The following is a 14,345-nucleotide window of genomic DNA, read 5'->3' as shown; positions in this document are numbered from 1 at the left end:
GAGTGTAGTAGGTGAAGGAAGGACAACATAGCCATGGCGGCCATCTCTCCCCAGGGCCACTGTCAGGATGCCTGAGATCATGCTTATGGACCACTCCGACTGGGGACCCTGGCCAGATCAGGGGGTGGGGTCTGCAGCTTCTGCCCAGGCCCTGGCTTCTTGGAGTCCTACCTCCCTCACCCTGAAGTTGCCTCCCAAAGAGAAGAGCTGAGGCCCTTCCCATTCCTCCCGTGGCCTTCCCTTGAGTCCTACACTATGAACGTTCACAATTTCTGACCCTAACACTAAGCCCACATCATAACCCGCCCTCAGTCCCTAACCCATCGTCTCAGTGAAGACAGCCACATAGCCAGAGTGCATCTCTAGTAATGCTTTATTGTTCTGCTGAGGGGTCACACGGTTCCGGGTCTCCACCTCCCTCATCTTAAGTGCCCTACCCTCTCAGGTTTTCAGGACCCCTGCTTGCACCCACAGATTATAATATAGTCTGGACAGAATATGTGTGCATATATAGATGTGCATATATATGTATCTATCTATATCTATCTATCTATCTATCTATCTATATATACAAATACATATATATATTCTGACTGTACAGTATTTATAGGTACAAATAAAATAGGCTTAAAAATTACAACATTGCCTGGGATCCATGCCACCCCAGTTTATTGAGCTGAAAGAAAAATAAAGCACTAGTTGGCATTTGAATGTCATTGGAAATTCCACATAAGCCAAGATAGGTGGGATGGATCGGGTTTGGATCAAGCCCCAGCTGGCTGAGATGACACTAGGCCCTTCCCTCTGTCTGGCTGGCTGCCTGAGGCAGGGGCCAGGTCTCTGCTTGAGGCAGGGGATGTTACATCAGCCAGCTACCACAGGCAGGACGAGGAGGAGAAGGGATATGGACACAGATATGTGTCTCTTTACCACCATCTGTTTTTGCTTGGCCTGTGCAGTGGGAGTGAGCTTGTTGGCTCTCCAGACATAAGAGTGTATGACCAAAGGCCACACAGGACACCAGGGAGTGGCAGAAAAAGTATGGGGCCCAAACTGGGGAGACTAGTTCATTGGTCTCCCGAGACCTGAAAAAGGAAGTCCCCTCCCCCCACTACCATATCCCAAGCTATTCCAGATCGTCATGTCACCTACTAGGAACCTGTCAGTGCTCACTCTTTAAATCAGCCTTATAAAACTCAGCATCGTATTTACACAAATATAACAGCTCATAGTGGTTGTAGCTGCCCTGTGCTCATCTTCTCTAGTCCAATTTCTGTGGAAAAGCCAGTTCGGGGCCAAAATCAGGCCTCAAGGCAGGACCAGAGCCTCCTGCCAACCTCAAGGGGACACTAGCACCAAACAGGATGGCTTGGCCTCTCAGGGGGCAAAGAGCTGGAAGCACACGCTGCTCTGTACCTCCTTCCCCTGCAGGTGGAGGAGCTGGCAAGGCTTCAGACTGATGGTGGCTCCGTGGGCCTGGAGGGAAGCAGCAGTCTTCCTGGTCCTAAAATGGCTCCTCTCTCTTGGAAGGACAGAACACAAGCTTGGACGTGGGGCAATGAAAGTCTCTTTTCCTCCCCTGTATGAGTGGAGGAGTGTTAGGAAGCAGAGAGGACAGTCAGCTGGAGCTTCAAGGGCCTGGCTCTGCCCCTGGAAGCAACATCCGGGGGCTGCTCTGTTCTCTTTACTCCCTCACTCCCTTGGTGCCAGGCGACCTGGGTGGCACCTCCCTGGGACCAAGCTGAGGCTCACAACTTTGTCTCAGGGCCAGCTGCCTGCAGCATGGGGAAGGAGTCCCGGATCTTTGCCACTTCCATGGCACACAGGTGCCCAAAGACTTTGTTGTACCAGTCAGGAGAACGGCCCCTGGGGAGGTAGAAGCAGGTAAGCATGAGCTATGCGTTCTTCCCTGGAGCCCTTCCCAGGAGGGAGAAAGGACCTTCCCCCAGCCCCCTGGAAGCAATGGCAGGGGGCAGAGATGGGGAGAGTGCCAGGGCAAAAGGGGCCTGGTACCTGAGATCAGCGCGGCAGATGTGAGTGAGCCGGGAGCGGCCCAGGCCACAAGGCTCCATGAGGTACTGGGAAGTGAGCATCACGGCCCTCACCCCTGACTCTGGCACAGGTTGCTCGGGATCCAAGGACTGGGAGACAAGCAGACAGCCACCACGGGGCAGGTCAGAGCGCCACATCCTGTGGGGAAGGGACACACACACTCACGTTCCTGGTGTCCATTCCCACTCCACCTCCCTGGTTCCCCAAGCACAGCAGGATGACAACCAGAAGCTCTCACCGGAGCACCACAAAGTCGCGGCAGGGATGGGGTGCCATGCTGTCGGTGACATAGTGGTACAGTTCCACACCCGGCATCAGGGCTTCCAACACCTGGGCCCGTAGCAAGTCCTCATCCCAGAGGGCCCTCTCCCGCAGAACACGGTGCAGCACCACAGCTGGAGGGGCTGCCACCTCAGTGGACGCCTTCCACACACGCAGGGGGTGCCCATCGGGCACCTGGCAGCCACATGAGTGGGGACAAGGGACAACTGTCAGAGCTGGAGAACATCCACCCCACGCCCAGTTCCAGCCTGCCCTCACTTCAGCCCCTGAAAAGGGAAGGCTGTAGGGCTACTGTGCTAACCCCAGCCAGATCCAGACAGGCCTTTCCTGTGTTCCCTGTTCTCTCTCTCCTCTCTGCAATGTCTGCTTCTCCACCTAGTCAAAAGCATAAAGAAATGACGAGACACAAGTTTTCTGGGGCCTACAAGGCTCTACCACAAAACGGACATAGTGCTTGGAACTTCTGGAAGTGAACAGGAAGAGAAGGTGGTGATCATCCTCAAGGAACTCACCATCTAGTGCAGGAAGTAGAACATGGGCACAGCAAAGTCTTTTGTATGTGCCGGGCACTGCACGAGCTTCTCATCCCAATCCCGTAAGGGAGATTTTAGACTGGTTTATACACAGCAAACCTCAGGCTTGCCGTCTTACTTGTAATGAGAATCCAAGAAAGAAGACGGCTAGTGCCAAGAGGGGGACAGAGAGAAGTCATCTCCAGTTTGGGACATGACAGGAGGCCCTGAATGAAGGAGCGCGCATACCAAGGCAAGGCTTAAAGTGGCTTTGGGAAATGTGATGTGTGATGCTTGGGCCAGGTCAGTCCAGGCAGCAGGAAAGTGGGGGCAGAGGCACAAAGGTGGAAGTGTACAGAGCTCAGCATGACCATGGTGCAGAAAGATATTGGACGTGAGGCTCTGTAAGTAGTGCCTTGTCTGGACTGGGGCTTTGGTATAGAAATCCTGGCAGGCGAAGTCCAAAAGAGAGCCCCTGGTCTCATTTGGTTCTCAACTCCTTAAGGAACTTGCTCTGCTGGCTGACACCTTCCAAGATCAAGCCAAGGCACAGTGAGACTGGCAGGCGAACTCCTTCCTTTGGGATTCCTGGCCTCCCCTGCATGCGCCACGCCCTCTCCCAGCCCCATGGCAGCCACGGATAGTGTGCTACTCACTTTCCGGCAAGCCAGCTCCGTGTGGTGGGGCCCTGGCATACTCATCCAGCCCTTGAAGCGTTCAGCAGCATCACGCAGCAGCTCCTGGACACTCTCTTCCATATAGAGACTCAGGCTCACGCCAGCAGCTTGGGCTTGCCGCAGCTCAGCCAGGGCTGGGCCAGGAGGGCTGAGCTCGGCTGCACTGTAGGAACCACACAGTTGCAGCACCATGTCCTGGGGAACCTGGGAGAGCACACATACACTAGGGCCATGGGGAACAACAGAGGGTGAAGGACCATTATTCCCAGAGCCCACGGGATCTCTAAGGTCCGTGTTAAGGGCGTGGAGAGGCCTGACTACCGCAGTGAGGTAGATGAGAAACCTTATGGGAAAAGAATTGGAAGTTGAGGGGCATGCGTCAAGTTGGGCCTTCTCCCTGACTTGGGGTACAAACCCATGGCCTGATAGTTCCCCTGGGTGTGGGCCTAGAATTACTCACTTGGAAAAGTTTCTTGCAGTCACTGATCATGTGTGATAGGCCTTGGGTGGCAGCCATGTTCTCACTCAGGTCCTTAGGGCCTGGCCGGCCAACCAGGCTGCATTTGTTCCTGATCCTAGAGGGAAGGGCAGGGAGGAGAGGGTGACACATGGGCATAAGACAGGATGGCTGACTGGTTGGCTTCTAGCTCCCCTAAACACAAAACAACCGGCTGCTCTTTAGAAGGCCTTGCTTCAAAACATCCAACCAGTCTCAGGCCTCTGAAGCGCCAGGCTGACCCCTTGTGGTGACGCTGGGGAACTGTAGGGCAGGCCATCAAGGACCAACAGTCCAAGGAGGCGCAAACCCTCCCCGCCCAGCCCTGCCACACCCTGTCCTGTTTCACCTGGGTGAGGTGCTATCCTTCTTGGAGATGTTGAGATGGAAGATGGAAGGTGCCAGACACACTGCTAGGTTGCCAGCTGTCATCTGGTTTTCTTCGGCAGAGGCAATATCACTTAGGAAATAGAGCAGAGTCTGTAGGACCTCTCGGTTCTCATCAGGGAGCAGCAAGGTGGCAGCTTGTGCTGCTGCCAACCATTGATCCTTGGGGAGAACTGTGAGGAAGGAATAGCAAAACAACTTTCTTATTCCCCTAGAGCTTATGGCAGCAAGTCTGCTTCTAGGAATGCAGAGGGCACAGAGGTCCCAAGGGAGGTCAGTCAGTGAAAGGAAAGGGTAAAGATGGGCTCTGGGCGGTCTCTGGGTACTGGATCAAGCCCCACTCTAATGTACAAGTCACCTTAGGTAAGCCCCTGCCTTTCCTCAGGGCCTCAGTCTATCTTTCCATATAATGGGTTTAGGGAATAGAACGTGATCTGCCTCCAAAGGCCTGTCCAGATAGCAAATCTTCCAATGAGCTCATGGACGTGGCTAGATTTGCCCACACCAGGTTTATCTTTCACAAGCCCCAGGATTCAGGGAGATTGAGAATGGAGCAGGTTGTTGGGGATAGATGCAGGTGACTCACACTGGTAGATCTGCAGGAAAGTAGTGGTGAGCTTGCTGGTGAAGATAGGCTCTGGTAGATCCCGGAAATACTGCTTCAGCAAGTCGGCCACATCATAGGCCGACTGGCCCTCATAGCAAACATTGTCAGGGGAGGTCTCATTCATTTGGCGCAGGTTCTGGATCCTGGACTTCACCCCAGACTTGCGGAAGATACCCACCTGGCCCATGCAGGGAAGGAAGGGAGGGAGACATGCAGGGCAGGGGTAGGGTGGGGAGGAAGATTATGAGGCCAGCCCTGGATTGGGCGTCAGGAGAGTAGGCCACCCCAGAGACTTCCAATCCTGGCAGGTTTCCTACTGCACAGGGTTAGGAGAAAAATGGCAAAACCAAAGAGAAGGATTTTTATAGCCTTTGGGTCAAGGAGAAATATGGTTTTAGTGGGAGTGAGCAGGAAGAGAGGGACTTAGGCTAAGGTAGGATCCTAAAGATGGGGCCTATGGTTCCTAGGCCAGAAACAAGCTAGCAGAGAGCTGGGAAGAGAGGAGCTTCAGCTCCATCCTTGCTGGGCCTTCCTAAGGCTCAGAAAGGTCTCTAGTGGGCCAGAAAGGCCATAGCAGCTCCCCTCCCCAATTCCTCAGCCTTAGATTTCCTCCCCAGTGCCATTTCTCTGTAGGTTCTCCAGCAGGGCTCACCTGGTCCAGGCACTGGCTGCGTAAGTAGCGCATGGCTTGCTGAATGCTCTGTGGCAGTGGCTGGCCTGTGCGCTGCACATGGATGAGAGGTGGCACCCCAAACACATGCTGGCCCCGGTAGTCCGGGGTCTTATTCCTTTTCATGAACTTGGGCACTGACCTGTTTGGGGGAATGACAGGAGATCCATGAGAGGTGTGAGGTAAGGCCTGACACAGCTTGGAGACTCTGCAGTCTCAGGGGGCTCAGGTGGTGGTGAGGGGGATAAAAAACACACCATGTCCCCAGAGTCAACATTCACTGAGCACCTACTGCGTGTCAGGCCCTGGGGAGTTACAGAGGAATACAAGGAGCTCTCCGTCTGGTTAAGGAGATAACTTTATCAATAGGCGGTGGCAATATATGTAGCCAGGAGCAGACCAAGAACTTAGGGGAAAACCCATGAGGAAGGGGAACTATACCTAGTGGATCAGAGAAGGCTTCAGGGAGCATGTGGAAATTCAGCAGGCTCTTGAGGGATAGGTAGGTGAGTCCCAGAGGAGAAATGGGGAAAAGGCATGTCAGGCAGAGGGAACAGCGTGGACAAAAGCAAAGAGGCAGGAAAAAGAGAACGGCCCATTCAGGGAAGGGCATCGGCTTCAGTGGCCTATATGGTGGCAGTGCTTGAGAGTGGCAGGCTAGAGAACCCAACAGCTAGGGCATGGCCAGAACATGAAAGGGTCATGATGCGAAGGAAGCTACACCCTATTGTCTGGCAATGGGGGCAGGGACAGAAGGGTATATTCATCAGGAGAAGAGCAGCCAAAGCTGTATTGTAGGACAGTCTCACTGGTAGCAGCCTGGAGGTTGGGATGGAGGAGGTACAGCTTGAGGACCTAAGGTCCCCTACCCTTCCATTCCCCTCACACATCGCACACATCCTCCTGCACATCCCATGAGCATCCTCCACAGACATATGGAAGCCACGCTGCCCTCTCAGGCCATGGCCCTTCCAGCTTCCTGGCGCTATTGGGTTCTGGGCTCCTCCTGCTTACACCCACCGTTGGGGGATGACCCTCCCAGGGTCCTGGAGTGGGGGCATGGAGGGAGCCAGTAGCACTCACCATACCCATCCTGGTTTCTGGGGCACAGTGTACTTCTCCATGAAGGCAGTGAGTCGCAGCAGCGAGCCCTTATGCAGGAGGTGGATCTGGCCAGCAAACTGCCGGTTGATCTCCAGCGACTCTGAGTTGAGGCTTGGCCGGTGGGAGTTCTGGAAGCTGTGCCAACGGAGCTTCCTGGTGAAAGATGAGGGAGTGCAGAAGGGCCACAGGAGCAGGTTTGGATAAGCCTTAGGAATGGATGAGTTCTTCTGATCCCTTTATTCTTCCCAAAGAAAGCAAATTCAGGGAGGGAGATGGGACCACTGTCAGTATTGCTACCGGGTGGATCGCAGGGTGGAAAACCTTAATCTTACTTTCTAAGGCTGCCCAGTCACCTCGGTGCTGTCAGCAAGGGTGGCACAGATCTCGGGCTCATCTAGTGCCAGCAAGCAGCACCATCCCCTTACCCTTCCAAGACTGCAGTGTAGGGGCAGTTCTGAGAACCCAGAATGGTAAAGCTTGGGATCAGAGACCATGTCCTCTAACACCTATGATTTGCTCATGGGGAAACGAATGCCCAAAGTGGAGCTAGAATTTGTTCAAGGCCATAGCAGAGGTAGGCCCTGAACTTAACCTGGAGACAATCAAGAACCTGCCTCTGGGCCTGGAGACCAAGAAATGTCTTGAAAGAGTTGTATACAGAAGAGAGGGAGGGAGGAAACAGAGGGGAAAGAAGAAAGGGAGGAGGAGGGATGGGGAGCAGGAGAGATGAAGAGACACAACAGGGTCCTCTATCCCCACCCCTACTCAAAACTCCCACCTGCATGGTCTAGTAAGTGAGGCCCCAACGCCTGAATCTCGTCGTTCATGTGGTGCTGATGCCTGAAGTCCAGCTGGTGAGCCTGTGGCCTCAGCCTCATTCATGGAGTTTCCGCTACTGTCCAGTTCACTGGAGGAGGCCACAGTGTCAGAAATGGAGTGTCCTTCTTCCACAGACAGGCTGGAGGCAGAGGTGGGTTCCCCACCTGAATTTGCCTCCTGCTTATTACCCTGGGCTGGGCCTGGGGCCTCAGCTTGTGCCTGTTCCAGGGGCTCAGCCTGAGCCTGAGCCTGAACCTGAGCTGGGACTACTGGCCGAACATCAGCCTGGCCCAGAGCTGAGGACCTTCTATGGGCCAGAACCTCTGATTGGGCCAGAGCCCCAGCCTGCCCTTCGACCTCAACTGTGGCTATTTCTACTGATGAAGTGACCTCCTCCTCTTCTTCCTCGTCTTCTTCCTCTTCCTTATCCCTATTCCCCAGTTCTGTGTAGATGGCCTGAGACCAGAGCTCTACCCGTTGCTGTAGCCCCCACACATGCTGGAGAATGTCATCTAGGTGGGTGTAGCTGCCCCCACCCTCCTCATCTTTGGCTTCAGCCCCAGCCAGTACAGGCTCAGCTGGGTACAGCTCGGGCATGTTGTCATAGGTGCTGGCATGACTGCCTGTGGAGCCACAGGAGCCCCGGCGCCCTTCATAGCCCCAGGGCCTACCTGGCTGCCAATCTGCCAGGCGGTGTCCATCCTGAGGAAACAGGCTCTCAATGGACAGGGAGCGAGGAAATGTGCCTGGTTTGTGGTCCCTGGGCACGTGCACAAGACAGTCACCCTGGTGCATCCGCTGAGGATGCCGAAACACGGCCACAGGCCAGGCCTCCCAAGCCCTCTGAGCCTTAGTGCCACTGTCACCAGCTGAGGTGGCTGTCCTGTTCTTGGCCCTGTAGAATCCAGCTGAGAGGAAGCCACGGCGACTGCAGAAAGAGGAGGCTTTGGTGGTCTTCTTTGAGGTAGCTGGGCTACGCTCAGGCTCTGCTTGCTGGCTGCCACCCTTTTCCTTCCGCCTCAGAGAATCACGGTGCTTAAGGAAGCTACGAGAACGGTGCTTCTTGGCTTTGTCCTGGAGGCTCTCTTGGCCCTGGGTGGGGCTGAGGAATTTCTGGTCACTTGGGCTGGGGGCACAGCTTAGCAAAGGCAGTTCTGCTGGCTCAGGCAAAAGGCTCACGGTGACAGCAGGCAGGGAAGTGGCACTAAGCTCAGTGAGGATGCTCTCACAGCTGGAGGTCACTGGCAGGCCAGGGCTTGGTGGGGCCAGTAGGTCAGAGGAGCCTACATGAGACCAGCATTTACTTTCTCGCTTGAAAGCCCAATGGTTGCTGATGGTACACTGCTCTTCCTCTTCCGAGCCTTCATTCTGGGGAGGGAGCCACAGGGTCAGGTCAGAGTAGTCCTCACGTGCTTGTTTGTACTCCACTCCCTGCCTCAAAATTCTTGGAGGACTTTGAGATAAAGGATACCACTTTCTAACTCAAGACATGTCCTAGATAGGGAGCTGGCTCTGGGAATACCAGAGTAAGCCAGGAGTCAGAGACAGAGCCCAGATAGATGGTAATGGTCATCTCATTAATCTAATCCCTCCTCATTTTACAGATAGTGAAACTCAGACCCACAAATGAGAAGTCACCTGCCTAAGGTCATACAATGTCTTGCAGTAAGTCAGTGACAAAGCCAGGGTTAGAATCCAGGTGTCTTGACTTGTCCTCAGCAGCCTCCCAAGTCTCTAGGCTATAGTCTTAGATTAGAATCACAGAGTGCCGGAACTGAAATGAGATTTTAGATTTTCTAATTTTCTATTTTGCAATATGGGGAAATCAAGGCCCAGAGAGCAGAAGAGGCTTGCTCAAGGCCACCGAACAGTCAGTGGCAGAGGTGGGATCAGGCCCCAGGGGTTTCCTGCTTCCCAGGCCAGGGCTCTGGCTGCTTAGCTGACCCTCCTGGCTCCAGACCTCTGGTGGAGAAAGCTCCAGAGGAAACTAACAAAGACCGACTCCATGGAAAGGAGAGGTCATCAGGCCAGCATTCGAAGGGCGACATGTGAACTAAGAGTCCTCTCGGTTTCTGTAATCCCACACTGGCAGAGTCAGAAAGGCCTCTTGAGTATAGAGATGGGGAAAATGAGGCTCAGGGGTGTAAGACCTCCTAGGGACACAGTTGGGGATCTTGACTTCTAAGATCATATAGGCAATGATTTTTCCACCACGTTATTCTGTCTCTGCTCTCTAGTGAAGGAATTCTCGCCATCACAAAGCAAGTAATAGGGGCCGATAGATTTCTCTGAGGAAGGGTCATCACTAGGTTAAGTTGTTAGTAACTCAGTGTGGATAGGTGTGCTGAGGGGGGTGGTATGGCCATGGTACTTATTTTCACACTCTAAAACTCTAGACCAGGCTTGCCAAAACCCATCAGGCTCATAAGAGCCCCCATACCTCCCTCCCAGGCTGGAGCAAGGCACTGCTCTGTACATCCCAGACACCTAAGACACTGGATCTAGTTTTGCAAGTGGTCTGTGTAAACCCTGGGTTCCCCATGGTGACACAAGACCCCAGACCCCACAAGAACCCAGACCCCACCCTTGCCATGATTCACCTGCTTGCATTGAAAATGAACTTCCAGTTTCATCGAAGAACAGTTGTTCAAGGTCATCAGCCTTCTATAAGGAAATAAAGCAGTGCTCACCCAAGGTTCCCAACAAAAGCCTGCAGGGCATAACCTATCGAGACTGTCCCAAGATGCCATCCACGACTTTACATGCTCAAGCCATCAAAACCTCTCCCAAGACCCAGTGCTCATGAAGGTTTCAGTGCCAGACGTAATGCTAGGAAAATTATGCCCTCTGTCCTCTGGAAGCTTACACATGTGGACTAAACCACTAAAGAGATGGCACAGGTTCGAGAACTGCATAGACAGAAGACACGGTAGGCACACAGAGAGTGGGATAAGGAGCTTCCGTGAAGATGGGGTGGGCAGTCAGAGAAAGCTTCCAGGTGGACAGAAATGGGATTTGGGAGGAGAAAAAAAGCAGGGACTCCTACCCCAGGCTTCCACGAGAGGCTGTGACAAGGTGGAGAGGGAAACAGTAAACTGACCAGTACTGGTGTGACAGAGGAGACCGAGGCTGATAAGGTCAGTCAAAGCCAGACGGCTAAGGTGCCTCATGCTAAAAAAGTTTTACTTTTCTTTGCAGGCAGTTGCACACTCTGAGCAGAGGAGTGCCTGCTTGGAAGCTGAATCTAGTGGCTGTAAAGAGGCTGGATCAAGGTGAAGAGGGAAATAGCAGGAAGGGCAATAAGTTAGCTACTGTAATGGATCCAAAAAGTCATCGTTTGCCCTCAAACAAGGCCCAAACCAGTGTAAGCAGAGAGGGGGGAAAATCAGAGGAATGTCTCAGGAATCTAACTGAAGGGAGAAAAGAATCAAGGCTAGATTTTGACTTCCCAGCTAGAGCGCCTAGGTGGTGAGGTGTCACAGACACAGAAAACAGCTTTGTTACAGTTGGGGCCCCTCCTCTGTTAGGGGGGACTGGGATTGTTTCTTTCCATGAAGAAGCCCGAAGCCAAGCCCTGACCTCCCAGGCCTGGCCCTTAGTGCCTCCTACCTGCACAGGGCCCCCAAAGAGTCCTCGTCCAGAAAACTGTGGTCCTTCTTCACAGAGCCAATATCCAGGGGAAACAGACCTTCTGTGTGACAGAGAAAAGCCAAGATGAGTTGAGGGTGGTATAGGTCAGGTCAGAAACTCAGTGCCAGGAGCCCTTGAGTTGCGGGGGAGGGGGGGGCAGCGGGGAAAGGAGGAGGCAGAAAGGCAAAAGCTAAGCAGAAGGAGCAAGACTAGAGTAAAGGAGGGGCCCAGGGAACTCGGGTTGACCATTGGGAACAAATCCAGGGCTGAAGGAAAGGAGGATTGAGCTGGATAAGAGGACTCAACAATAAGACAGGTCCGTGGGAGATGGCAGGCCTCAGGCCTTGGGTGGCTGCCAAGAGCCAAGCTGGGCTCCCCCAGTCCCTTTTGAACCCTGGATACTAAGACAAGGAAGCTCCTCCCTGGCCCAAGATGAACTGGGGGTAGCAGGAAGAGAGTGAGGACGGAAAGGATAGTGTGCATCCCAACAGCACCTCATTTCTTCCTACTGCTCAAAGCAAGGGAATCCACTCCTTGGGATTTAGGAAGGGGGGGGGGGAGAGGAAGATGCAGTAAGAGGACAGAGCACCCAGGAAATCCCATACCTCTCTCTGCCTTACTGGTAAAGCAAACCCATTTATTCATTTAATTAATATTAATCGAGCATTGACTTGGTGCCAGGTGCTGGGGCTACAACAGTGAACGTGATCAAAGGGATTCCTGCCTTCATGTAAGACATTAGCCAGGATGATGGGGTAAAGAGAGGCTGGAGGGGTGGTGGCTACTCATAGAGAGGTGGTCAACAGAGGCCTTTCTGAGGTGGTGACCTCTGAGCTGAGTCCTGCAGAACAAGAAGGGGCTGGCCACGTCAAGAGCCTAGGAGGAGGGTTCCAAGCAGGACTAACATTAAGGCTTTGAGGAAGAAAAGAACATGGTGTGAGCAAGTGAGCAAGAAAGGAGCCTGGAATGTAGTGAGCAAAGGGAAGAGGAGTAAATAGTAGTTGGGTCATATAGTTTTGTCAGTCAGAATAAAACAAGTGACCTTGCCTCATTCTGAGTGTGCTGGGAAACCAGCAGAGGAGTGACAGAGCACAGAAGCAACAGAGTGAGGCCCAAGGCTCACAAGGTCCTTCTGGCTCTGTGTATTGCAGAGCAGAGGAGGAGGACGCCTAGAGTGGCTCAGTTGGTTAAGCTGCTGACTCGGTTTCGGCTCAGGTCATGATTTCACAGTTAGTGAGTTTGAGTCCCATGTCGGGCTCTGTGCTGACAGGGCAGAGCCTGCTTGGGATTCTGTCTCTGCCCCTCCCTGCTCTTGCTCTCTCTGTCTCTCTTTAAATAAATAAATAAACTTTTAAAAAATTTTTAAAAAGAGCAGAGGAGGAAGCACAGGAAGGAGGCGGGTGCGCTACAGCAGGTGAGTGATGACGGCAGGTCACACAGGATGTGGCAGTGAAGGTGGCAGGAACTGGACTGATCCGAGACATACTGTGGAGGGAAAAGGCACTTGCTGAAAGATTAGATATAGAGGATGAAAGAAAAGAGGAATCAAGGGTGATTCCTGGATGCGGGGCTTGAATGGATGGCGGTGCCCTCAGGAGTTGGAATCCAGACCTGTTACATTTGAGATGCCTGTCAGACATCCAAGAAGATACTGAGCTGCTGGATGAAAAGACAAATCTTGAGTCTGAGGATGAGGTCTTACAGAAATATTTGGGACTCACCAGAATATAGGTGGTACTTCAAGAAGGATCTCCTGGGAAAGAAATGTTGAGAGGGAAGAGGGACCAAGATTGAGCTTTGGGACACCCCAACATTTATACATCAGTGAGAGAAAGCAGAGTCCTCTATAATGAGACTAAGAGACATCAAAGACAGGTGAGTGTTCCAGAAAATGATGTGAGTGGCTGAATGCTACTGAGAGATTAAGTAAGGACTGGGAAGTGACCAGTGAATTTGATCACATGGAGGTCACTGGTGACCCGGACAAAGACTGTTTTATTGGCAAGGTGGGGTTGAAGGCAGGGTACAGTGGGGAGTTTGGGAAGAAGGAGGAAAGAGAAAATGGCAGGTACAACCAACGTTAAAGAAAAAACAGAAAAATGAAGGAAACAGAGAAAGGAGGCCATGGGGAAGTGGAGATGAGGTCAGGGACACCAGGATGCACCCTCCATATTGTATCTATGCAGATGGCATCCTCAGAAGTGTTACGATGTAAGAGCCCTGGTCAAACAAGGTACTTTAACACATAGGTGACACCAGAGCTTATGAGAGCCAACCAGAGTGACCCAGTAGACATTATGATGTAACTATAGGAGCAGAGCCAAGGTACACAGCTTCCTGTGTGCTTGGAGAAAGGATCTGATTGGCACCATTTTACAGATGAAAAACAGAGGGATAGGGCAAGTTTTGGGGTAGAGAAGGGGTAGCAGCTGAGTAGCCTTACCTTCAAAAAGCTGAGCATACTGAGGGAATCCTGTTGCTCGGAGCCACTTGCATGCTCTTCTGGCCTCAACTTCTAAAACGGAACAGAGGGAGAGAAATAGGCAGAGTAATGGGACTGGGTGGGTGCTGACGCTGAGCTACCCTGGGTGTATGCTGCCTCACCTCCAGCAGACAAGCACCTTTAGTTGTCATGATCTGGAAATGGCAAGAAAAGCATGGAGGGGGCTGGCATATTTGCTCCATATCATAGCCAGCAAGGATTTACTCTCTGTTCCCCATACCCTACCCTCTGTATGTCGTGCGAAGACTTTCTTGAGCCTCATTTCCCTGCGTGTCTCGATACCCCTCTCACTCTTCTGCCCCTGCCCAAGAACAGAACCCAGCAGCAACAGCAACTCTCAGGAAAGTCTGGAGTCAAGGAGTACTACTGGGGGGAGGAAGCCATAGCTGTGTCTTCACCTTCCCCTTCTTCAGGGAGCCATCCCCTTCCGTGGCCCTGGGTAGACCATCCTAGTCCAGCTAGGGATACAAAATGTTCAACGATTATCATTCTCTTCCCCAGCATCATACCGCACGTTCACTAGAACTTTGATAACCAAATCTCACTTAACACACACAAAATGCTGTGAAAGAGGTTTTACTATCTACATTTTATAGATCTCCAGAC

General features: G+C 52.7%; 1 protein-coding gene across 1 annotated transcript; it reads right to left on the bottom strand.

Annotated features, from left to right (window-relative positions):
* Positions 1 to 355: 355 nt before the first annotated feature.
* Positions 356 to 13,751, bottom strand: STARD8 (StAR related lipid transfer domain containing 8). The gene is made up of 13 exons (XM_039255634.1): positions 13,680 to 13,751; positions 11,216 to 11,297; positions 10,207 to 10,270; positions 7,566 to 8,974; positions 6,767 to 6,940; positions 5,666 to 5,825; positions 4,993 to 5,191; positions 4,369 to 4,579; positions 3,984 to 4,098; positions 3,503 to 3,727; positions 2,291 to 2,508; positions 2,014 to 2,190; positions 356 to 1,866 (listed from the first exon to the last, which is right to left on the bottom strand). The coding sequence occupies exons 3-13, from the start codon at positions 10,261 to 10,263 to the stop codon at positions 1,749 to 1,751; spliced, it is 3,063 nt and encodes a 1,020-aa protein (XP_039111565.1). The 5' UTR covers positions 10,264 to 10,270; positions 11,216 to 11,297; positions 13,680 to 13,751; the 3' UTR covers positions 356 to 1,748.
* Positions 13,752 to 14,345: the final 594 nt, after the last annotated feature.

The sequence above is a fragment of the Hyaena hyaena genome, unplaced genomic scaffold (genome assembly GCF_003009895.1).
Source record: "Hyaena hyaena isolate Hyena2069 unplaced genomic scaffold, ASM300989v1 scaffold_536, whole genome shotgun sequence".
NCBI lineage: Eukaryota > Metazoa > Chordata > Mammalia > Carnivora > Hyaenidae > Hyaena > Hyaena hyaena.
Note: the sequence above shows the minus strand (reverse complement) of the source record. Positions and strands in the feature narration are given on the sequence as shown.

Bases quoted from the DNA above. Each gene is read 5' to 3' on its own strand.
- STARD8 (XM_039255634.1), bottom strand. From the start codon at position 10,263: ATGACCTTGAACAACTGTTCTTCGATGAAACTGGAAGTTCATTTTCAA. The intron at 5,192-5,665 runs GTGAGCCCTGCT...TGCATGGGCCAG, and splicing joins GCAGCCAGTGCCTGGACCAG to GTGGGTATCTTCCGCAAGTC. The intron at 2,191-2,290 runs GTGAGAGCTTCT...CCTTCCCCACAG, and splicing joins CGCGACTTTGTGGTGCTCCG to GATGTGGCGCTCTGACCTGC.